Genomic DNA, 24,720 nt, shown 5'->3' with positions numbered 1-24,720 from the left:
TAGTCCAAAAACAGCTGGAGTCCCAAGGTTGGGAAAACACTGATTTAGAGCTTTTGGTTCCTGGGGATATTTTGCCAGCGTGAGAACTACATGGGCCGCTGGCCTGATCCAGCCGGCCTCTGCTTATGTTTTATCTTCCTAGAGCAGCGGGGAGGGCCTTCCTCCCATCGCACGCCTCCAGGGAACAGCAACCAGCAGAAGAGCAGAAAGCGAACTGTCTCCCCCTTGCCATGAACTCCTCCCTCCGCAGGTGGCGCTGCGGCGCCTCTAGCGCACAGGAAACCGCTATCTCTTTCCTCTCCCCGCTCCGCTTCTTCCTGGCCTGCCGCGCGCATGCGTGCCGCTGTGTCCCCACTTTTTTTTCAAACACAGGACCGCGCATGCGCGGCAGCCGTGTTAGTGAGACGGCTCTGGTGGGTACCTCCTCCTCCTCCTCCTCCTCTCTCCCCGTCTCTTCCTCACCCCCCTCATTCCAACTACGCCCCCCACCCCGAGACCCCCGCCCCGACAGAAGCCCCCCCAGCCCCGCCGCGCGTCCCCTCAGAAGGCCGCCTCGTCTGGCCCTCCCCTCCCCCCTTGCAATAGACGGAGCCTGATTGGGCCGCTCTCGGCTGCCCCGCCCCCTTTCCTCCTGGGGAGGGGGAGGGGAGACAAAAGGCTCCGGCCGGGGGGGGGGTGTCGTTGAGGGAGGGGGCGCCGCCGCTTGAGGTGAGGCTGGTCTGGTCTCCCCCTCAGGGGAGAAAGGGAAAGGCAGCTCGCCCAGCCCCCTGAAGGGGCCTTCTGGGGAGGGGCCCCCTCGAAAGAGTTGGGGGGGCGTGAATATTGGGGGGGGGAGGCAGGCAGTGTGTGTGTGTTTTTTTTCCCCTGAGGGGAGATATGGAAGCGCCGCCTTGGTTTTTTCTGTCAGCTGGGGCGGGGCTCCTCGGAGGGGGGAGGGGAGCATCCAGGGGGAGGGGAGGGAGAGAGGGAGGGAGCGACGTTGTAGGCCTTGGAGAGAGAGAGAGTGAGAGTGTGTGTGTGTGTGTGTTCAAGATGACTGTTTGTGCAGGGAGAGGGAGGAGAGAGGTTGGGAGCCAGGGAGGGGGAGGGGGTGCATGAGGGAGGGAGGGAGGGAGGGAGGGAGGGAGGGAGAGAGAGAGAGAGAGAGAGAGAGAGAGAGAGAGAGAGAAAGGGAGCTTAGTGCTGTTGGCCTAAGAGGGACTGGCTTGTGTGTGTGTGTGTGTAAATGTAAGTGTGCAAGATTGTTGTAAGCCAGAAAATAGCTTACAACAAGAGGACTGTTTCTGCAGGGAGAGGGAGGTGGGGAGCCAGGGAAGGGGGTGGTGTGTGTGTGCATGAGAAAGTGTTGGCCTTGGAGGGTCTCTCTCTCTCTCTCTCTCTCTCTCTCTCTCTCTGTGTGTGTGTGTGTGTGTGTGATGACTGCTTCTGCCTGGCAAGGGAGGGTGGGGGTTGGGAAAGGTTGGTTAGGAGCATCCCTGGGAGGGGAAGCTCTGTGTGTGTGTGTGTGTGTGAGAGAGAGAGAGAGAGAGAGAGAGAGAGAGAGAGAGAGAGAGAAATGCTGCCCTGTGTGCTTGTTTCTGCATGGCACAGGGGGTGGGAGGCTCTTGGTCAGTGTGCTTTTTTTGGGGGGGGGGTTGCAGTGGAAGAGGGATTCTCTCTCCATGCAGCTTCCAGGTCCAGAAGGATGTGCTTATTTTTGTATAATGGGGGTTCTGAAGGAGACAAGGAAAGGGTGGTTATGTCCTCAGTGTTCTGCTTTGATGGGAGACTCATCTCTTGGGACCGTTCTTGTGGAAGTGCACGTTGCCCAGATGTGCAGGCCTGAGGAGTTGCAGCTAACATCCCTTTTTGGAGGCGGGCTGCGGCTTAGTGCAGAGTTCTTATGCAGAGGCAGGATCTCAAGGCTGGGAATAAATAGCCTCTTAATTTGAAAACTTGTCACTAATATAGAGTTTTTTTCTGGACTCTTAACTAACCAGCAGGATGGAATCCCCTTTGAACAATTTGTCTTCTCCCAGGACAGCCTTCTCACCTTGGTGCCCTCCGAAGTATTTTGGAGTACATGTGAACATTCTGGTTGGGGCTGATTAGAGTTTTAGTTCATAACATATCAAGGGTACCAGGTTGGGGAAGGCTGCTTTAGGCTGACCAGATGGAAAGCAAGACATGGATTTTGTAGTTATTTATTTACTTGCTTGCTTGTTCACTTATTTAAGCGAATTAGTTTGGGATCCATCCATTTGGATGAAGAGTGGCTTAGAATTCTTTAAAATAATTACAGTAATTTATATAAAAATTTTCTGCCAATATGCTTAATGGTTCCACCCCCCCCCCCCCAAAGCAAAGACATTCATCCTAATAGACAAAATACTATTTAAAATGGGATTTGGGGGAGAAGGAAAAAATTAATTCAGTTACAAATCCTTAGGTAATGTTACACATTTTCTACAGTCACATATATAATAGCCAGTGCAGGGATGTGCATGGGGGTAAGAGATGGCAAATGACTTGAGCTGAAATGATGGAGTGGACCTTGGTGTCTCTTCTCTCCCACAGATGCAGCCAAGTTGCATAGAAGAGAGAGTTGTGGCAGGTGCAGCTGTCATGTAATAAGGAAGAAATCTGCACCTACTGAAATTATCTCTTTTACCAAGTATTCCAGGTAAATGAGTTTTGTTTTCTTTGTACATGGTTACTTCTCTGTTTTCTTCCTCTCTATATTTCTGCTTCTTTTCAAGAACCGAAACCCCTGAACAGCAAGAATAACAAAGGAAAATAGGATGCTTTTGGTAAGATCCATCTTAGGCCAGGACACTACATGTTTCTGTGTCCAAACACACCAGGTGAAGAGCAGTGGAATAGACAGTACAAGACTGGGTGAACCATTGGTCTAGCTCACGGGTTCTCAAACTTTGTCCATCTGCAGGTTTTGTTTTGAAGAATCTATGTAAAAAATCATCTTTAAATCAAGTTTTTAAAGCCTGCTGGAAACTTTTCTGTTTTATTAGGCCAATGCAGGCAAATATGAGTACATCCCTCACAATGGGCTATTGATCTTTGTTTTTAACTTTTTCATTTTTAACTTCCTAATATTTTATGCTTTTCTTGTATAGTTTTATTCCTTTTTTTTTACTGTTGTAAACCGCTGTGATAAAGCGGCACATCAATAAACAAAACTAGAATGCAGAGAAAACTGAATTCCTAGTGGGCATTAAAAGCATTTTGGTGTAAAATGTAGTTAGTAGTGTATAGAAAACTAAGGGCGGTGAGTGTGTATGTGAGAACCAGTCCTAAGGATTCCACAAACAAAGCATTTGCCAACCTGGTGCCCTCCATATGTTTTGGACTACAACTCCTGTCTGCCCCAGTCAGCATCCAGTTTGGCAAAGCCTGCATTAATGCAGCTCTAAGATGCACTTTTGAGGTGGCTTATAAGCACAAACTCAAATGTAAAACCTGTAATATTGATATAATAATTTGGTATCTCACAGGGACTTGTAGCTCAATGACCAAGCATCTGGACCTGTATGGGCTGACGCTGTATAATAATAATAATAATAATAATAATAATAATAATAATAATAATTTATTTATACCCCGCCCTCCCCAGCCAAGGCCGGGCTCAGAGCGGCTTACAAGCAATAATAAAAACAAGATGAATGATTACAACTTAAAAACAAAAATAAAATACAACATTAAAATAATGGAACATTAAAATATTAAAATGTATCCTCATCACAGGAGGAGAAGGAAAAGAAAGAAAGAGGGGAAAAAAAGAGGGAGGGAGGGAATCAAATTGGCTCCAAGCCAAAGGCCAGGCGGAACAACTCTGTCTTACAGGCCCTGCGGAAAGAAATCAGATCCTGCAGGGCCCTGGTCTCATGAGGCAGAGCATTCCACCAGGCCGGAGCCAGAGTTGAAAAGGCCCTGGCTCTGGTTGAAGCCAATCTAACTTCCTTAGGGCCTGGGACCACTAGGGTGTTATTATTTATGGACCTTGAGGCTCTCCGTGGGGCATACCAGGAGAGGCGGTCCCGTAGGTACGAGGGTCCTAGGCCGTGAAGGGCTTTAAAGGTCAAAAGCAGCACCTTAAATCTGACCCTGTACTCCACCGGGAGCCAGTGCAGCTTGAAAAGCACTGGGTGAATATGCTCCCATGGCAGAGACCCTGTGAGGAGCCTCGCTGCAGCATTCTGTACCCGCTGGAGTTTCTGGGACAGCTTCAAGGGCAGCCCCGCTTAGAACGAATTACAGTAGTCAAGCCTGGAGATGACCGTCGCATGGATCACTGTGGCCAGGTCGGGCCGGGAAAGGTAAGGGACCAACTGCTTGATGCGGCGAAGGTGGAAAAATGTCGCCTTGGCTGTTGCTGTAACTTGCGCCTCCATTGAAAAGAGGTTCCATAATGCGGTTTCCTGCATTCCTAACTTTCTTCTGCTTTGGGGGCGGAGCAGACAGCTAGCCAAAATAGATGGACTATATTGATTGTTCTTCTCTCCTTTTGTAACCAGCTTCAGTGTTTCAACATGGAGCCCCGGCAGCCGGCGCCTTCGCAGCCCGAACAGAATTTCGTCCGAGATGCTAAGCAGAACATGGCTGAGCTCTCTCTGTGGACGGTGGTGGCTGCAATCCAAGCCGTGGAGAGGAAGGTGGATTCTCACGCCACACGGCTGCTGAATCTGGAACGGCGGATGGTGACCAACGAAAAGAAATACGTGGACTGTGAGAATGCCGTGGTGGACTTTGGCAACCAGATGGAGTGCAAGTTGACTGCTCTGGGGACGCTGATCCAGGAGTACGGGCTGCTGCAGAGGAGGCTAGAGAACATGGAGAACCTGCTGAAGAATCAGAACTTCTGGATCCTGAGGCTCCCTCCAGGCTCCAAAGGGGAAACCCCCAAGGTAAGGGTACTTGGGGGACACTCGCTCTATTCCCCCCCTTTTACAGCGTTGTGAAAAGCTCCTCAGACTTGGAGATGTGTTACTATTAAAGGCTGCCTTCCGGATCATCAGCCAGCAAAACTTTTGTTAAGTAGAAAGGTTAACTCTTTCAGGCTGTCGGTGTGCCACAAACAACTAGCTCATGAGCCCAAAGTCTTGAAAACTTGGTTAAGATAAGAACTATACTTGGCTTTGGTGGAGATGGCGAACTGTGCTTGAAGGCTGTCAAAGGATGGAGATGGAGAGAGGAGAAGTGTGTGGTTCTGTGGATGGCCCCCAATATGCCGTCCACAGTAAAGAAGCGAACAGTGTCAAAATCTGCACAAGATTATAGTTATGCCAGCCACAGGGAGGCTAATATGGCGTCTGTATTTATTTTTAAGTCTTGCATTGTGTGACAACAGAGCATTGAGGTTTGCCATGCCTTGATTCTCACTACTTTCCGGCTTTGATCCTTGCATTGTTTTTTGGGTTGCTGTTTGGAGTTCTTGTTTTTAATTTACCTTATTCTACATAACGTCTGCCAAAACTCCATTACTGTTGAGTGTTAGGTGGGAGGATTTGTGGAGGGCTTTTTGGGGGGCGGGGGGAGACACCAACACAGTTTTGAGTGTTTCCTTAGCACATCTTGCATGCTTAGATGCTGTTTGACATTATTGGAATAGTTGAGAAATGCCTTATTTGCTCTTCTAAACTAGTGGGGAAACTTGTTTTCTGTTCAGCTAGTGGGTCCCCCAAGCTCTGGAAATTATGGACAACTCTTTTCTTATTGTCCTTTCCCCCTAACCTCTATCAACGAATAGAGTAGTGTGGTCCAGCTATGCCTCTTGGGATTCTCAGGTACCCCAGAGAATTATTGTGAGAGCTGTTAAATAGCATAGAGAGTGCTTAAGTCACTGCAGTAGCTCACCAAAGAGGATACAAGGCTGGTGGCTGCCTGTGGACATGCCCCCTTCCCACCCAAACTTCTAGGGTAAGATGCTATAATGTCAAATTATATGAAATTATATGAATATCTTAGGGACGCAGGTGGCGCTGTGGGTTAAAGCCTCAGCGCCTAGGACTTGCCGATTGAAAGGTCGGCGGTTCGAATCCCTGCGGCGGGGTGCGCTCCCGCAGCTCGGTCCCAGCGCCTGCCAACCTAGCAGTTCGAAAGCACCTCCGGGTGCAAGTAGATAAATAGGGACCGCTTACCAGCGGGAAGGTAAACGGCGTTTCCGTGTGCAGCTCTGGCTCGCCAGAGCAGCGATGTCACGCTGGCCACGTGACCCGGAAGTGTCTCCGGACAGCGCTGGCCCCTGGCCTCTTGAGTGAGATGGGCGCACAACCCCAGAGTCTGTCAAGACTGGCCCGTACGGGCAGGGGTACCTTTACCTTTACCTATATGAATATCTTACCCCTAATCGCTGCAATATATACAATACTTGAAAAGGTGAATATAACTGGAAACCAGCTTTGGGGATCTGGGAGACAGATCTGGGTGCAGGAATATCTCAGCAAAAAATGGAAAGCCCTTTGGAACAACAAGCTATTTAAGACTCCAAATATATATGAGAATGTCTAAAAATGCATAATATTCTTGGTACCTTGCACCCCAGAAGCGTCAATCCAAATGCTGAAGGAAAGATTGCTCAGGATTAGGTACATGTATCCATATGTGATGGGGGTTGTAAGAAAATTAAAGAGTTTGAAGTATTCTTGGAACGTGGTGAAGTAGTTGACAAGTTGACAAATGACCTTCGTGGGCATTCTTAACAACTTTTCGTGGGAAAATGAGATGGTACCATTTAAAGATATGCTGCCTTTTTATTTGTGGCTGCAAGACAGGTAATTGCAAAATATTGGAAAAGTAAAAATGGAGGTTCAGCACAAGAGTAGTATTGTTACAATTTGCAAAATGCTTTGGCAGAGAAACCGACTAAACAGACCTGAGCTTCAAGGTTGCCTGAATGTGAGGGTGACTTTGCAGTTCAGTGGTATAGTTTTATTCCATGAGCTAATAGACAATGTGGTCTTTGGAGTCCACCACCCACATTGGGACTCTATGGAAGGGTCCAGTGTGATAGATAAAAGATACTCCTTTTATACTCGGGGAAACTCTGATTGCTTTCCACCTACATTTATATTGTGAAAACAACATCTTCAATTTTTTAAATATAAACCAATGGTTTTTTAAAAAAGAAAAAATACCTATGCGTGGGAAAGGTGTCAGTACAAGGCAGTTTCCTTTCGAGGAAAATGTTGGGTTTGGAGGCACTGGTGAAGTTCAGCTGCCCCCAAAGTGACTTTCACATCAATTGAGACTTAACAGACTGATTAAGACTAACCAGCCAAATCTCTAAAAGGAGGTGTCTTGAGCTCTATTGCTTCAGTTGCACTTTTAGTGGCTCTGGGCAGAATACAGGTATGGAATTGCCCTCATGTTCCCGGTCAGCCATTCCTCTGATATCCACTACAGTACAGGCAATGGTTTGCTACCTGAAACAATGATACTTCATAAGATAGGATCATTGCCCAGACTTGAGATAGATGCTGTTCCTGGAAATGTTCCATTTCCCTTCTGGAAAGCCTGGTGGATCAGGGTTTGGATTTGGGTGGGAGGGGGTCTTCTTTGTGTGGGTCGCTTCTGGGTTGATCATCCCAAGAGAACTCGGCTTCTGCTCTCAGTATCAGTGGTGCAAATTTGCTTATAGGTTGTGCTTTGAATTTGGTTTTCTGTAGAACTTTGAAATGTTTGTCAAGGAGCAACGTGGGGTCAGCAGGTATGTCATGACATACCTGCCCTGCGGAGACCTAAGCCTTTTGCCAATGCTACCTGATTATTACCAAGTGTATGTCCATAACCATGAGGACTAGAAAATTCACCTGAAAAGTACAGCCTGGTAATTCAGGTTCTACTCAGGATAACTAGGTTCCATAGGGCAGAGGGTGATGGCAAGAGACAGACTCAGGCAACTTTGTATGTGTCAGCTGTGAAACCCACTTTCAAACTCTGCTCCCCCTTGGCTTGTTTTTTTTTGGGGGGGGGGCTCCTGTAGTTGTTTCTTCAGTTTCTATAGTTCCCTTCATCTTAGGATTACAGGGCAGTTTTCAACGTAAAAGCACAAAAATACATAGTCATAGTAACAAACAAAAACAGTTAACCCCCAACACAGTTTAGAAGACCATAGATAGGTTAATTATCCAAAGGCCTGGGAGAAGAGGAATGTTTTTGCCTCACACCTAAATGTGGGTGACGAAGATGCCTAGGAAGGGCATTCCACAAATGGAGCTACTGCAGAAAAGGCCCCGCTCTCGTGTTGCCACCCTCCAGACCTCTTGCAGAGGAGGCACATGAAGAAGGGCCTCAGATAATGAGCTCATGGTCTGGGTAGGTTCATATGGGGAGAGGCGGAACTTGCGGTAATGTGGTCCTCAGCTTCTTAAGGCTTTATAGGTCAAGACCAGCACTTTTGAATTCGGCCCTGAAACTAATTGGTAGCCAGTGCAGTTGGTTCAGGATCAGTGTTATATGCTCACACCGTCTTGCCCTGGCTGCTGAATTTTGTACCAGCTGAACCATCTTCAGAGGCAGCCCCACGTATTACGCGTTGCAGTAATCTACCCTAGAGGCTACCAGAGCATAGGCAACAGAAGTTAGGCTATACCTGTTCATATTGGGGTGCAGCTGATGGAAGGTGCTCCGTGCCACTGAGGCCACCTAAGCCTCAAGCAACAGCAGTGGATCCAGAAGCTGCATACCTGCCTCTTCAGAGGGTATGTAACCCCATCAAGAGCAGGTAGCCTCCCATCCATTTGGTCTACGGAACTGCCCATCAACAGTGCTTCAGTCTTATCTAGGTTGAGCTTCAGTTTGTAGGCTCTCATCCATTTAATTACTGAGATGGAAAGGAGTAGAGCTGTGTGTCATCAGCATAAATGAGGAGTGGTTTTGCCAGTGCCTCCTTTGAGCAGGCAGGGACTACCCCCTCTTGCATGAATCACCTCCCTGGCCCAGTCAGCTGTCCCTCCCTGCTAGTCTTCAGCCAAGAGGGGCAAGGGTCCAGAGCACAGGTGGTTGCCCTGACTGATCCGAGCACCTTGCCCTTGCCCTTGAGCCTTACTAACTGAAACTCATCCAACATAATAGGAATAGACAGTGCTCTGGGTAACTCTTGAGATTCATCTGCTGTAACAATGGAGGCAGGATCCCAGCGGATGCAAGCAATTTTATTCTCAAAATTTGCAAATAAGCCACAGCAAGCTACCATCAGTTCTGTCACCACCTTTGGGCCAGACGGTAAAAGGCCCTGCACTACCTAAATTATTATATATTGAAGTGTCAACTTTTTGCTCAGAGCTTTACAGAGTAACAGACAGGCAGTGGAAATTGAGCTATTGCATTGAATCTGGTAGTTGCTAGATTGCTTCTTAAAAGCTAAACTCAACAAAGTTTCTAGGTGGAGATATTTATCTGTCTGTATCTGGATTGGATTTGAAATTGCTTTTATATATGCAGGTGTATTGCATATGGTGTTATTGTATTGTGAAATCACTTTGAGATTTTTCATGGGAACTCTATACGTATGTTAAATAAATAATAAGAGTTTGCTTCATATCGTTTTTTTCCTTCAAATCTCTAAATGTTGGTCGGGGAGGGGAGCATAGGAATAGCTGGTGAGTCTGCTTGCTGAGGAGAGCGATAGGCTGTTCACCCTTTCAGCTTCTCTAGACCAGAGCAGTAACATTCTAGCCCTGCAAAAGGTGATGGATTTGGAGGGAAAAGGGAGACAGGTAAGTGCCAGGCACTCACCCTAGAAGGTCTAAGTCTGCAACTGCTGTGATTCTAGGTGCCGGTGACCTTTGAGGACAACTCCGTCTACTTCTCGGAGCAGGAATGGGGGAACCTGGATGAATGGCAGAAGGACCTCTACAAAAACATGATGAAGAGCAACTACGAGTCATTGGTCTCACTGGGTAAAGAACTGGTTATTGCTCTTTTTATTAGCTGCTGATGCAAGTCATGAGGCTGGCTCAAGTGGTTTCTTAAAATATCTACCTCATCTGTTATCTAAGTGTTTGCCATCTACTCCCTCATGGGGTGCAAATAATAAAATTATTATTAATCCCTGTTGCTGAAAACTGCAGAAGGGGAAAGTGCTCTTGTATTGAGGTCCTGCTTTTGGGTTTCCAACAGGCATCTGATTGGCCAGTGTAAGAACAGGATGTTGGACTAGATGGGCTGAATGGTGGGCTGGTGTAAACACACAGTTGCTGTTAACCACGTTTGGGGATTACTGCTTGATTTTCTGCACGTGATAAGCTGTGTGATGGTGTGGAGACTGTGCTGGAATGCTCTGCAGTGTCCAGGACCTGGAAAACAGCCAATACAAAGCAGGGGTGACTGTGGGGAAGTAGCTGAACTCCACAATCTCCATGACTTCTGCCTGTTCAGGGATACATTCCCAGTCTCTCCTCACCTCCCCACTTTGCTCTTCCTTTGTGCTCTGAAGCACCTCTGGACCTGCTCATGTATCTTCTATGGTGCACCTGTCATCTAGCGTGTTCCTTGCGGTGAATTTTCAGTGGGTACGGTAGTGCTGCCAGCATCTCCCTTAATCCTGTTCAGTACAGCAAGTGGGCTGAAGGGGTGTTCTGTTTTTTCTCTTTTTCCAACAGACTATGCAATTGCAAAACCTGACCTCCTGTCCCGGATTGAGCAAGGCGAACGCCCCTGTGTGGAGGAAGAGGAGGTCCCTAAGGAGAAAGAGATTTCTTCAGAGCCGAGCCCAGGTAAGCAGCTGGAATCCCAGAAGGGGTTGGATGGATGAATAGGATGTACGGGAGTGTCTTAACTGACCCTTCCATCTCCAGTGAGAGCCAGTGTGGTGTAGTGGTTAAGAGCGGTAGATTTGTAATCTGGGGAACCAGGTTCGTGTCTCCGCTCCTCCACCTGCAGCTGCTGGGTGACCTTGGGCTAGTCACACTTCTCTGAAGTCTCTCAGCCCCACTCACCTCACAGAGTGTTTGTTGTGGGGGAGGATGGGAAAGGAGAATGTTAGCTGCTTTGAGACTCCTGAAGGGGAGTGATAAAGCGGGATATCAAATCCAAACTCTGCTTCTTCTTCCAACTGGGATTCTCCCCTCCCACCCACTAACTTCAAAATGTGCAGGAGATTTTCCTCTCTCTTCAAGAGGGTTTGCCAGGACTCCCATGTCTGAGGTTCACCTTGGTGGTGTGGGCCTGTTACAGCAGAGCAGAATGAAAGACCATCTTTGTGCTCCTTTGGGGTTTGTGATCGAGTAAAATTGAAACAGGCTTAGCGAGTAGTTGCAGCCTGGTGCAACGTGGCTCACCGAACAAACACCCTCTCGTTCGTGTCTCCCGAAACAGAAGCCTTGGTTTTTAGGCCTGGCCTGGCCTGCCAGATGGAAGGGAGAGAAAGTGCACATGTCATTGGAGACCAGGAGAAAGCAGAAGGAAGGGCAGCTCTGAGCGACCACAGTGTTGGTGAGTGGAACCTCTAGGTTAGGCCGTTTTTGTCCAGAGTATTTCAGGGTTTCAGAAAATACAAAATCCGCTCGGAAAAGAATCTTGACTGGATTCTCCTCACGGTTTTTGCAATGGAAAGAAATGTTGAATGCAACTCTTGCAGCAGGGTCTAAGAAAACTTCTCCTCTGCACCCCCCCAAGCATGAATGCTAAATATATTCAGCTGGAATTTAAAATATGGTTTGAATAGTTGGTCTGAAACATCGTGGGGAGGTACTGCTAAACCTGACGGCCATGCCCCGCCTCCACAGTCCGCACACCAGCTACTGTCGACTGCAAGAGGGCAGAGGGCTCCTGTGCTTGGCTCCTGCTTCCTGGCTTCCCATGGTGGGTGTCTGGTGGGCTGCTGTGAGAACAGGATTCTGGGCTAGACGGGAAGTTGGCCCTTTTATCCCAGCAGGCCTCTTCTTAGGTTCATTACTACATTGACTTTCAATGTGGTTCTGTAGAATAAAGAGGCGACAGAGTTTTCCAGCTGAAGGAAAAGCCCTAGATGCTCATTTTGGATAGTTTTTCAACAGATTTTTTTTTGGGGGGTGGGGGTTGTATTCATTTTAAAACTATAGCTTATTTTATGCTGACTGGGAGCGGCCGCTGAGACCATATAACACCAGTCCTGAGAGACCTGCATTGGCTCCCAGTACGTTTCCGAGTACAATTCAAAGTGTTGGTGCTGACCTTTAAGGCCTTAAATGGCCTCTGTCCTGTGTACCTGAAGGAGCATCTCCACCCCCATCGCTCAGCCTGGACATGGAGGTCCAGCTCCGAGGGCCTTCTGGCAGTTCCCTCCCTGCAAGAAGTGAGGTTACAGGGAACCAGGCAGAAGGCCTTCTTGGTAGTGGCGCCCGCCCTGTGGAACGCCCTCCCATCAGATGTCAAGGAAATGAACAACTATGTGACTTTTAAAAGATATCTGAAGGCAGCCCTGTTTAGGGAAGTTTTTAATGTCTAATGCTGTATTGTGTTTTTAACATTCAGTTGGGAGCCACCCAGAGTGACTGGGGAAACCCAGCCAGATGGGTGGGGTATAAATAGTAAATAATAAAAATAGTAGTAGTAGTAGTAATAATAATAATAATAATAATTACACACCTGCAAATTGCCTTGACACACATATAAAAGGTAATTAATAACAATAAAAAACAGAGTGGTAAAAATGCCTTCCTGTGGTCTGCCAAGGGCCCTGTTCATGCCACCGCACAGGAGGAGGGCACTGCCAACCCCCTGGCAGGATCTGTGCCCCCTGCCAAGGTGCTTTCTGAAGTCCTGCAGAGACTCAGCCAGGTGATGCCCATGTTGCTGCCCTAAAGCGAGTCGTGGGAGGGGAGAGAGAATAAATAGCCCCAAGTTGAGCTTCCTCCTAACTGCTCTTTTCATTGGCACAGACTATGGGGCTGCCGGATCCTCCTTTGGCTCTCCAGGGAAGCGGGAGCAAGAGGTGAACCTCGAGGGCCCAGAAGGCACAGAGGAAGGCGAGCTGCGCATCAAGCCTCGCGCTGGTGAGTGTTGCACCTGGCGCACCTGGGTGCAGTAGGGGCGGAGACGTTACAGAGGCGCTTTGCGTTTGGAGCGAATCAGGCTGCCAACCCTTCCAGCTGCTACAATTGAGCCTGAGCAACACGTCCGAGCAGAACGTTGTTCTCCTCAGCCCATTTAGTGCCGCGGCTGTGGGCCCTGTGTCGAAGTGACCACAGTTGAGCAAATCCGCATGTGCAGTGCATGGTGTCGAAGTCAGAACCTGGAGGAAGCCAAGCGCCTCTGATGCTCTCTTCTTGTATCTTGAGGGGGCTGTGTTTTATGGGGTGTTTGGGTACCTTTGGCCCACAGTGGGGAAAAGGGCCTTCTGCTTCAAGGCTCTGTGATGATGTTTTATGGCATAAAAGGGGTCTCTTTGTGTAAAGCAGGATAAAAATGTCACTGAGCTACACCTACGGCTTCGTGTTATTCTCCCCACCTCGGTATCAAGTTTGCAACCTCTGTGTGAGGAGCTGCCTTTCTGGTAGAACTCTGTCCTGTTGGGCAGCATCCTGTGGCCTCAAAGAAAGCATTTGTTCTTGCTGCTGCTTCACGGCCCGCCTCCCAGGCAAGGGGAGCTTCCTAGCCCCTGAGTCAAATTGCTCTTGACCTTAACATAAGACTGGGGTAGCCTAGGTTTTCTGCTGCTCTGGAGGGGAAGGCCCTAAACCAGGGGATTCAAAGGAGATTCCAACCAAACATTAGGAAGGACTTTTCTGATATTAAGAGCTGCTCGGCAGTGAAACAGACATCCTTGGAAGGTGGTGGACTTTTCTTATTTGGAAGTTTTTAGACAGAGTTTGTGTGACCGTCTGCCAGGGATTCCTTTGCTGTGATTCCTGTGTTGCAAAGGGTTGGGATAGATGATCCTTGGCATCCCTTCCAACTGCTGTGATTCCACGATGTAAGACACACCATGCTAAGGACCAGGGAAGAGAGTAGTACAGGAAAACTCTATATGTTTCTCTGCTTCTTCAGCCCATTGGTTGTACCTCTGAGCCACGTCCCACCAGAACAAAGCCTTCCTCCTTCTGTTTCCACCCACCCACCCAGCAAGCCCCCTTTCTGTGAATTCTGTTGTAATGTTCAGGATGAACTTGTGTCTTCTGTATTGCTGGCTAAAATATTCTGAGTGCTTCCTCCCCCGCCTTCTCTTTTATGCAACGAATCACACTTGCAATATCCACAGTGATATTTAGCCAACGCCCCTCCTAGCTGTGCTGTTGGCCCTCTCCACATCCCCCGTGTGGCCTCCCACCCTCCACCACTTCTTGTGGGGTGTGCAAGCAAAATGGTCTGCTCCTGTTAAAGCGTAACCCCTGCCTCGTGGTATTCTGGGCCCTCATGGTAGCTTCCATCCATGACAGAGTGATAAAAGTACAAAGAACCAGAATGCGCCGCTACCATTAAAAGAAAAATACAAAGCAGCAACATCTCAGAGAGGTTCGGATGGTCTCATCTTGGCCACCTGTGTGCTGCCTTCAGTCTACTGATCCAGCAGCCTTGAGGAGGGCAAATGCGCTTGTCCTGTTTGACTAGCAAAGGACGAAGGAGAGCCAGGACCTGCTTTCAGGAGCCGTTTTTTGTAGTGGAGGCAATCCAAGCACGCGCGTTGCCAGCCCGGGTCATTCTGGCGCTGGCACTGAGTGCCCCCCTGCCCCGCTCACCTGAGAATGGCAAGGAGACTTGGAGGGGCACTGAGGCTCTGAACGTGGAGAGAGGGAGAGGCTGGTTTAGAGCCCACCTGGACAAAGAAATGGGCTGCTGGAAGGATGAGCAGAGCTGGCTGGCTGGCGAGGCTGAGAGGAGACGCTGAAAGAGGGAGAGAAAGAGAGAGAATGAGCACGAGCCCTTCATGTAAGAACACAGCTACTGCCTGTCCCCCTTTCTGACTTGTCTCCTGCTCTCACCTGGTGGCCGTTTGCTGCTAGGCGGGGGCGAGTGCTGATCACATTTCCATGCTTTCCTTTGCTCTTTCGAACTGTCAGCCGCTTGTATAAATGTACCCCGAACGTGGCTTTCTTGTAGGGTATGGGGGGGAAGAGGGGAGAAGGCAAGCGTTTGCTTGTCCTTTGACTTAAGAATATAGTAATTTCAGGGGAGTGGGCACCTGCAGTGTGTAAACTGAGCAAGGGTCAGAAAGATCCCTTTGAGTGCACACTAGAGAAGCACATTTTATCAGCTCAAGCCCTGTAGTCTGTAGCCTGCTAGACAAAGGAGTCCAGGGACCTGGAGCTGAAAGTGTGGACGGGTGAGAGTAGGCCTTCTGTGGCTCTCCAGAGCAGAGAGGACTTCCCAGGCAGGGTTGATGTGAGCAATGGAGAACAGCTAATGGACATTGCCGGGGGTAGGACTAGATGACTTTTGGGTCCCTTCCAACTCTGCAATTCTTTTGATTCTAATGTTTTCAGGTAGAATGGAGAGCAAGGCACAATGGGGCTTGTCAGCTTACAGACCTGGGTTCTTAGTTTAAAATAAGTGCCAATGAGACTTTTAATAACCGGTGCTAATGCCCAGTCAGGCTGCACCATTCAGAGAGTTGCCTTGTTGCTTTTTGTACACGTTGCCTGATGGAAAAGGGACTCTGTACCCTCGTGACGTGGTGCGGCAGAGAGGCCACGCTGGCCGCGGCCGCCTTGTGCAGTGATCAGGCAGGAGTGCGCTGATGACTGAGCAAAGCGGGTTCCTGCAGAGCCACTCTGGGTCCGGCCCCCGCCCTTCTGCAGAACCAGAAGGGTTACGTGGTCCTTTAAGCACCCTCCCTCTGAACAGGCAGGAGAAGGTAGCTGGGCAGAATGTTGTAGGTTTCTGGCTCAGTTTTTAAGAAACGGATGTTGCGCGCGTTTGCTGCTTTGGAGAAGAAGCATTGCACCAACGCTGTTTTCTTTCAACCCACCAGATGACGGGCTGGCCTTCAAAGCAGAGGTCCTGCAGGCCCAGAAAGCGCTGTGCGAGAGCTTGGGGCTGCAGTGCACCGAAGACGCTGTCCTCCACGGCCCCCACCCAGGGGCTGCCTCCCTCGGGAGCCGCTACAGCGCCCTGATGCACCAGCGGAGGCACCCGGAGAGCCAGGCGGACGAGGCCCTTCCCGGAGAGGGCAGCTTTGGTGGTGGCGGCGGGGGCCACAGCCCCATGGCGGGCTTCCAGCGCGAGAGGCCGGGGGAGAAACTGTTTGTGTGCCCCGAGTGCGGGAAAAGCTTCCGGCTACACAAGAGCTTGCTGATCCACCAGCAGAGCCACGCGGCGGGCGGAGGCTACCGGCCGCAGTGCGAGAAGAGCTTCACCTACAAACAGCAGTTCACCCTCCACCAGCGCATCCACACCGGGGGCGGCGCCTACACGTCGGTGGCCTGCGAGGAGACCTTCAAGCAGAGCCACAACCTGAAGGCCCTGCCCAGGGTGCCGGCCGGAGAGAAGCCGTACGGCAGCGCCAAGTGCGTGAAGACCTTCAACCTCAAGTCGTCCTACCGGCAGCACCCGAAGGGGCACGGGCGCGAGAGGCCCTACAAGTGCAGCCGCTGCCCCGAGAGCTTCTCTCAGAAGAAGAGCCTGGTAACCCACCAGCGGCTGCACTCGGGGCGGGGCAGCAGCAGCTCCCTGGCCTGCCTGTACTGCGGCAAGAACTTCAGCCACCCCTCGGATCTGGTGCGGCACCAGCGCATCCACACCGGGGAGAGGCCCTACCGGTGCGGCGAGTGCGAGAAGAGCTTCACCCAGAAGCAACATTTGCTGCAGCACCAGAAGATCCACCTGCGGGAGCAGAACCGGCTGATGGGGACGGCCGTCCGGGAGGCCCTGCTGGATGCCATCTTCATCTAGCGGCCCCCTCCCACCGGCGCCGGGGCTGTGGCTCTGCAGGGAGGGGCGGAAGAAGGGCAGGGAGGGAGGGGGTGGAGAAATAAGACTGTTACCTCAGAAATTGGGCCCCCAAGGCTGCGAGGGGGCTTCTCCAAGACCTCCCTCCTAGCCTGGAGTTTAGGATCCTGTAGACTCTCGGGTACTTAATAGGACCTTTTTATTTTAAGGGTGACTAGAGATTGTTCAGAGTTGCTGAAGAAAAAACAGTGGCGTTGGTAGTAACAAAAAAATGCTTCTGGGATTGTCTTTTCTGTCTCGTTTGGAGTGTACCATACTGTAGCTGCCCCTTCCCACTATCTCCTCCCCACCGCCCCCCCCCCCCCCCGGTTGCCAGAGGGACATTTTCACTTCAGAATAACTCAAGACGGACGACTGTTGGCCCAGAGACGGCGCACCCGTTCACCTTTTCTGTAAACACCGATTTCTCAGAACTGAACACTTTTATATCCTTTCCCCCTGGATTTTTCTTTTTCTTTCTTTCTTTTGGTCTGTGGAAACTTAAAAATAAACTAGAAATGTGGAAAAAGAAATTAGCTCAGCGTTCTGGTTAGTGAATGGTTTTTTTTCCTGGGGAAAATGGAAATTTCTGGGCACCACGTGTGTTTCGTGACATTGTGGGGTGACAGCAGCAATGAGTGAGGCCGTCTTCCCTGGCCCTGCTATCTGTGCTGTGAGTCCCTCACTTCTCCTGCCACCATCCACCCATGTTGGGGTCCTCATACCATCTCGAACCCTGGGAGAGGGAAGCCCACGCCCCAGAGCCGGCTCCCCTTACACCTGTTCAGACCTGTGGGACCAGAGCCAGGGAGGGCACATTTGCAAAATAAAGACTTAAAGCTGAAATCATTAGGCTCTGGGAATTCCACCTAATGATTTCAGCTTTAAGTCTTTGTTTTGCAAACTTTCTCGAAAACCTTTAAAGCAGTTTCCAAGCAGAAAGTTGTCTTCCAAGGCATGCACCTATGTTAAGTCTTGTATGCAAGTCACTTGCATGGCATCAAAACAGAGAATATTTTGCAGTGCAGATTGTGCTCACACCCAGAGGGTCTGCTTCAGTCTGAAACGTTAAGAGGCTGTCTCCAGAGTGGCTGCTGTAACTTGAGAAAGGAGGGAAATGACTGTTGCTAATACAGAGGTACCTCGGGTTAAGAACTTAATTCGTTCTGGAGGTCCGTTCTTAACCTGAAACTGTTCTTAACCTGAAGACCACTTTAGCTAATGGGGCCTGCTGCTGCGTTGCTGCTGCACGATTTCTGTTCTCATCCTGAAGCAAAGTTCTTAACCTGAGGTACTATTTCTGGGTTGGCGGAGTCTGTAACCTGAAGTGCCTGTAATCTGAAGCGTCTGTAAGCTGAGGTACCACTCTAACCAATATCAGTCGAGACCGTGCAGAGTCAAACGCATCTTTCTTTGTAATTAAACGTGGCAAGGCCCTCTCCAGTCTAAAGGTAAGGCAGAAGGAAAGGCTTAAAGACACTCTTGTCTCCCAGATAGCCCTTTCCTCAATGCAGCATTTCCATGGATTTCTCCAGATGTTTCTGATACTTGCATTGGGAAATGCTCTTCTTTGAAAATCAGACCGTGAACTCCTCCAGGCAGGGAACTATTCTTGCTAGATTTTGACACTGGGTTTTTGTTAATGGGGGATTCAGCTTCTCTCAAAGAACTCCCAAGCAGGGTCATTTTGCCCAGCTCCCTGCAGTGCAGGATTCACAGCTAAAGAATCTGGCAGATGGCCATCAAGCCTCTTGTTTCAAAACCTCCAAAGAGGAAGAGTCTGCCACCTTTTGAGGGAGTCCATTCTATTGTCAAACAGCTCTTGCCACCAGAAATGTTATTGCTAATGTTGAGTCGGAATATCCTTCCTTGTCATTTGAATTTGTTGATTCGGGTCCTGCCCTCTGAAGCAATAGAAAACAAGCTTACTACAGCTTCCATTTGATACCCATCGTTCTGCCCGGACACTGAGGTCCAGCGCCGAGGGCCTTCTGGCAGTTCCCTCATTGCGAGAAGTGAGGTTACAGGGAACCAGACAGAGGGCCTTCTCGGTAGTGGCGCCCGCCCTGTGGAATGCCCTCCCGTCAGATGTGAAGGAAATAAGTAGCTATCTTACCTTTAAAAAACATCTGAAGGCAGCCCTGCTTAGGGAAGTTTTTAATATTTAATGCTGTATTGTTTTTAACATTTGATTGGAAGACGCCCAGAGTGGCTGGGGAAACTTAGCCAGATGGGCGGGGTATAAATAATAAATTATTATTATTATTACTTGAAGGTGTCTGTCATGTCACACCTCAAGTCTTCTCTTATCCAGGCTGAGCACCCCCAATTCATGAGACTTGGTTTCCAGACCCTTTTATCATCTTGGTCACCCTCATCTGTACATGTTCCAGATTATCAATATCCTTAAATTGCGGTACCCAGAACAGGACACAGGACTCGAGGATTGGTCTGATTCAGGCACAACAGAGCAGCTATTCTCACTTCCCTTGGCCGAGACACTTGACTTCTGTTGATGCAGCTTAGAATAATAACATTAGCTGTTTTTGCTGCTGCATCACACTGCTGGCTCATGTGAAACTTGTGGCCTCCTAAGACCCCCTCGATCCTTTTCACATCCGTGTGTCGGGCTTGGGGAGTGAAAGGAAAGTGCACTGCCACCGGAGGTTTCAATATCCTGCGTCTAAAAAACAGGGGTTGCACGTTGGGGGAAGGATTGTGGCTTAGTGATTGGACGCCTGCTTGGCAGGTAGAAGGTCTCGTGCTCAGTCTCCAGCGGTCTAAGTCAGCATCCGGAAAAGTAAAACTTTTAAGAAAGAGAAGGGAGGGTGGGGGAAGCAAGTTTCTCTCCTTACAATAGAGGAAATGGCATTGAAAAACTTCACCAGTGTCAACAGTCTCTCTGGAGGCTCACATTTTGCAGTCGGAATGAAGCCTACAAATTGGTGCCGCAATTGAGTGGTTAGGGATGCTCTGATTCAGAAGCATTTGCACACTTCCCCCATACAACCCTAGTCTCTGTTTGCTAGCCAGGCACAGATTTCACTGGGGCAAAATGTCAGGTTTTAGGGCTGGGATGGGGCAAGACTAGGTTCTCAAATCCCTGCTTGCTGTGGCTATAGCAGAATAAATTGCTAAGAAGTCATGCATAAAGGCAGCCCTGTATCGGGAAGTTTTTTTAATGTTTGGCATTTTATTATTTTTTATATTTTGCTGGAAGCTGCTTAAAGTGGCTGGGGAAACCCAGCCAGATGGGTGGGGTATAAATAATAATAAAATGATGGTGATGCATTCGCCCCATAAGACGTACCAGACCATAAGACGCACCTAGTTTTTAGAGGAGAAAAACAAGAAAATACATATACTGAACGAAACAGTGGATGTATGATTTCTGTGGTTCATGCTGTGATCACAGACATGGTATGTGATTTGGCGGTGAGTTTGGGGTAGCCCAATTCAAAAATCCTGAGAATCCATGTGGATCCGTGCTTTGCAACCACACTTTTGTGCCGTTGCGGCCCCACGAAACAGTGGGTGCATGATTTATTTGGTGCAGGCTGTAGCCATGGACGTGCTATGTGATCTGATGGTGAATTTGGGGTGACCCAATGTAAAAATCCTGAGGATCCATGGGCTTTTACCTCCCCCCTCCCAGCCAGCCTCCACTAACATCCCTTATCTCTCTTCCAATCCCAGCGATCCGCTATTTCCTTCCAACACTCCCTTCCCTCTTGTTTGCCTTAGTGTCTTTTCCTGAGCTGGAGCAGTTTTTTGCTCCTCCTTTTCTTCTAATTTCTCTCCTTATTGCTCAGCGTCTTCCTGTTTCCCCCCTTTGCAAGTTTGCTGTCTTTACCTCCCCCCTCCCAGGCAGCCTCCTTTATCGCTAGAGTACCTTATCTCCCTCCCTGATCGCTTGCCGACCAGCTGCTCAGAGGCTTTGTTTCAACACCCCCTTCCCTCTTTTTTTTTTTTTTAAAAAAAACATAATCTGTTTTTTGCCCCTGGGCAATTCGGCTCCAGGGACCACACATTCGCTCCCTAAGACGCACAGACATTTCCCCTTACTTTTTAGGAGGAAAAAAGTGCATCTTATGGAGCGAAAAATATGTTGCTTTAGACAGTGCAGTTAATCTGTGGAACTCCCTCCCACAGGAGGCAGTGATGGCCACCGGTCTAGATGGCTTTAAAAGAGGATTGGACAAATTCATGGAGGAGGAAAAGGCTATATCGATGGCTAATAGCCACAATGGCTCTGCCCTGCCTCTATGGTCCGAGGCAGCAGTGCTTGCGAATGCTCATTCTCGGAAACCACAGGAGAAGAGAGGGCAGCCCGTGTGCTCACATCCTGCTTACGGGTTTCCTGTAATGGGCATCTGGTTGGTCACTGTGAGAAGAGGATGCTGGACTAGATTGGACCCCCTTTGGCCTGATCCTGATCTTAATAGCCAGAGAGAGGTGTGCGTCTGAAAAATAGTATCCAAACGGTGCCCCCTTGTGGACACAGTGTGCCTTGCAGTCCTTCCTATACAGCCGTCCCAATGTTTTGGACTGACATCAGCCCCAGCCCTCAAGGTTATAGAATACTACATCAGATGGGCAATATCCTCCCCCATTGGGGGATGAGGGTCACCAGGCTGTGGGGAAGGCTGCTGCATGTGGATTGGAGCAGTTGCGGGTGGTTGGCATCCATCTTGGAGGTCCCAAGTCGCAAGGTGGTTAGATTGGTCTCAACTAGGACTAGGGCCTTTTCAGTACTGGCTCCGACTTGGTGGAACGCTCTGTCCCAAGAGACTAGGGCCCTGCGGGACTTGACGTCTTTCCGCAGGGCCTGCAAGACAGAGCTGTTCTGCCTGGCCTTTGGTTTGGACTCAGTCTGACCCTTATGTTTCCCTCCCCTTATGGTTTTGATTTATCAGCTACTTTAAAATGAGGCTGCATTTTAACCTGTATTTTAAATTGCGTTTTCCCCCCTATTATGTTTTTACTGTAATTTTACTGGTGTTAGCCACCCTGAGCCCGGCTCTGGCTGGGGAGGGAGGGTTATAAATAAAATTTATTATCATTATTATTATTATTATTTGGCTTGGGAGACAAGGGAGGAGTGCTCCTTTGGGGGTGAGCTCAAGCTGTTGGAAGGTAGCAACACCTGCCGTGGCTGCAGAGACCGATGCAGGAGAGACATGTTTTGTTGCAGCCGGGGCAGATGAAAGCGTCCGGTTGTGCTGCTGCAGCTGCACCAGGGCGTTTTTGGTCTCTGTGCTCCTCCCAGCGGTCATTCCTCCTATGGTCACTGCTCTGGATGCACAACCTGACCGTCTGTCTCCATGCACTGCGGTTGTCTGCAAGGGATTCCCACACAGCAGGGTTGATGTTGCCAGCCTTCATGTCGTGTATACAGACATCTTTGGTCTGCTAGTGGGAAGCCAGCTCCCCGTAGAGAAAATCCTTGGGGATCTTGCCATCTTCCATTCTGTATACGTGACCAATCCAGCGTAGACGTCACTGAGACAGGAATGTGAGGGCCCCGGGAACATGGGCTTGGGAGGAGAGCACATCATCATCATAAATAATAAAATTTTATTTATATCCTGCCTTCCCCAGCCAAAGCCGGGCTCAGAGCGGCTCACAACATCTTGGTTTGGTAGGCATTCCAGATTTTCAACATCTTCTTTTTTGTCTTCCACACTCCCCTTCCCTTGCAGACCTCCCGACGGACAAGGCACCGACTGAAGCCAAGCAAGTTCTTGAGCCGTGGGGGCCCGAGACGTCTGGGGAGAGCGCCTTCGGGGAGAAGGGTCCTCCTCGCCCAGCCGTGTGGCCGGGGAGCCTCCCGGGGGAGCACAAGCGGTTCAGCCCCGTTGGACTTGCCCTGGCCGAGTGGCCGAAACCCAGCGCCGAAGCCAAGTCTCACCCGTGCCCAGACTGCGGGAAGAGCTACGGCTTCCCAGGGGTCTTGGAGGACCACCGGCGCAGTCGCTGCAGCCTCGCCCCCTCTCCGGGATGCCTCCCGCTGTCGCCCTCGGGCGATGGGAGCCTCCCGAGGCCTGGCCTGGGCTGCCAGGGAGAGGTGGAGAGTGCCAAGCCCCTTTCTCCGCTTCCTGCGCCACCCGGGGAGAAGGACTGGGCGTGCCCCTGGTGCCAGCAGCGCTTCCGGTTGCAGGTGAACCTTCTCATCCACCAGAGCACCCACCTGGAGGCAGGAGGCGAGCTGGGCGGGCAGGACCGCCTGGCGTGCCGCTTCTGCCCGCGCCGCTTCGGGCGCTCGGACCACCTCCTGCGCCACCAGATGAGCCACACGGGCGCCCGGCCCTACCAGTGCCCCTCGTGCGAGAAGAGCTTCACGGACAAGAGCAAGCTGACCAACCACTACCGCACGCACACCGGGGAGCGCCCCTTCCGCTGCACTGCCTGCGGGAAGAACTTCATCCGGCGCCACCACCTGGCCAAACACCAGCGCACCCACACCCGCGAGAGGCCGCACCAGTGCCACGTCTGCCTGAAGGGCTTCATGCAGAAGCACCACCTGCAGAAGCACATCCGCACGCACACGGGAGAGAAGCCCTACCGCTGCAGCCAGTGTCCCAAGGCCTTCTCCTCCCAGCAGCGCCTGCTGCTGCACTGCTGCGCCCCAACGCAGGTGGTGGTGGCGGCGGCGGAGGCTGCGGGAGGCGGCTCAGCGGCGTCCACCGCCGCCCTCCTCTCGAAACATTGATGTACCTCCTGCGCCGTTCACAAGGCCGATCTTCCGGTCTCCCGCCTTCAGAAGGGGCGTGAGGAGCAGCGCCCTCGATGCCACCAGCTTGCTCAAGAGACCCCTCACCGGACCTCAGCTTTCCCCTGCGAGCCTTGGTGGCAGAGGGTGCGTTGCAGAGCCTGAGCTGCCATGGCAAGGCGAACGCCTTGCAGGACAGCAGCTGCTCTGCACCTTCAGTGTAAATGGTAAATCACATAAGGGTGGCGTTTCCCTGATGGGGACTTTGGTCGTTGTGGTGCTAACGTGTGCTTAGAAGGGGAGAAGGGGGTTGCGCATGAATGTAAGTATTAAGACGTCTTAAAGGTGGCCACCTTTTCTTTGTTTCCAAGGCAATCGCTGTTGTTGGACTATAACTCCCATCATCCCTAGCTGGCAGGACCCCAGTGGTCAGGGATGATGGGAACTGTAGTCCAAAAAACAGCTGGAGATCCGAGTTTGGCAAACCCTGGACTAGGCCCTGCTATAGCTCGGGTGCCTTTTCAGGGTTAGGGGGGTCGTCCGAAAGAGGGAGGGGGATTTACATCTGGGGAAATTTGATCTAAAATATTAAAATGGTGAATAAGTCAGCCTGGTTACGTAAGCCTGGAACAGTGGAGAAGAGGACTCGGTTTGTGTCTCGCTGCGTTCAAAAGAGCCCTGTCCAGTATATTCAGGGTTTCAAACTCTTAATCGCAGCTGGAATGGCCAGGTGACCTCTGAAGCCACAAAGAAGCCCAGTGAAGCGAAGCTCCTTCATCTCTCTTCCAGGTGTCCAAGAGGTTCACCATGCATACTGGGCCACGGGGAGTTGGGACCAAGCATTTTGGGAGTCTGGAAAGGGCAGGACCCAGGTGGGGGCACCCACCTTGCCTGAAACCTCACCCAATGGGACTATAAGGACACCTCCTACAACGCGTGGCCGTTGGGACTGTGGAACTTCTGGTCTTTTCTGAAATACTTTCCCTGCATCGATAGATTTTTGTTTCATTAAAAACCCAAACTTTTGTCCTTTAGGGGCTGGACATTCTGTGTTGTGGTTTTGGATAGATATATTTTTTCCTGATTTTGTAATCCTGCTGTAAAGGCTTACCTGGGGGGAAAGATATACCCTGGAAATGCAAACGGGAGCGTCGTGTGGTTTTTCT

General features: G+C 50.3%; 1 protein-coding gene across 4 annotated transcripts; it reads left to right on the top strand.

Annotated features, from left to right (window-relative positions):
• The first annotated feature begins 357 nt into the window (after positions 1-357).
• LOC310827743 (zinc finger protein 783-like) lies at positions 358-24,697 on the top strand. 4 transcript variants are annotated; one of them, XM_083704135.1, is made up of 8 exons: positions 358-413; positions 2,557-2,662; positions 4,512-4,901; positions 9,770-9,896; positions 10,599-10,712; positions 11,314-11,430; positions 12,858-12,971; positions 22,545-24,697. In XM_083704135.1, exons 3-8 carry the CDS (start codon positions 4,527-4,529, stop codon positions 23,552-23,554), a joined length of 1,857 nt encoding a protein of 618 aa, XP_083560261.1. In that variant the 5' UTR covers positions 358-413; positions 2,557-2,662; positions 4,512-4,526; the 3' UTR covers positions 23,555-24,697. The 4 variants fall into 4 exon arrangements, with proteins under 4 accessions (XP_083560261.1, XP_083560262.1, XP_083560263.1 ...); XM_083704136.1 differs by lacking the exon at positions 22,545-24,697 and adding an exon at positions 15,887-17,378; XM_083704137.1 differs by lacking the exon at positions 22,545-24,697 and adding an exon at positions 15,887-17,378 and having other exon boundaries at positions 2,557-3,525; positions 4,258-4,901.
• Positions 24,698-24,720: the final 23 nt, after the last annotated feature.

Source organism: Podarcis gaigeae (genome assembly GCF_964106915.1).
Source record: "Podarcis gaigeae genome assembly, chromosome: 12".
Classification (NCBI taxonomy): Eukaryota; Metazoa; Chordata; class Lepidosauria; order Squamata; family Lacertidae; genus Podarcis; species Podarcis gaigeae.
The sequence above is the reverse complement of the archived record's forward strand: the minus strand, read 5'-3'. Positions and strand labels throughout refer to the sequence as shown.

Coding starts and splice junctions, on each gene's coding strand:
- LOC310827743 (XM_083704135.1), top strand. CDS start 4,527: ATGGAGCCCCGGCAGCCGGCGCCTTCGCAGCCCGAACAGAATTTCGTC. Junction 4,902..9,769: donor CCAAAGGGGAAACCCCCAAG/GTAAGGGTACTT, acceptor CTGTGATTCTAG/GTGCCGGTGACCTTTGAGGA. Junction 11,431..12,857: donor TCTGAGCGACCACAGTGTTG/GTGAGTGGAACC, acceptor TCATTGGCACAG/ACTATGGGGCTGCCGGATCC.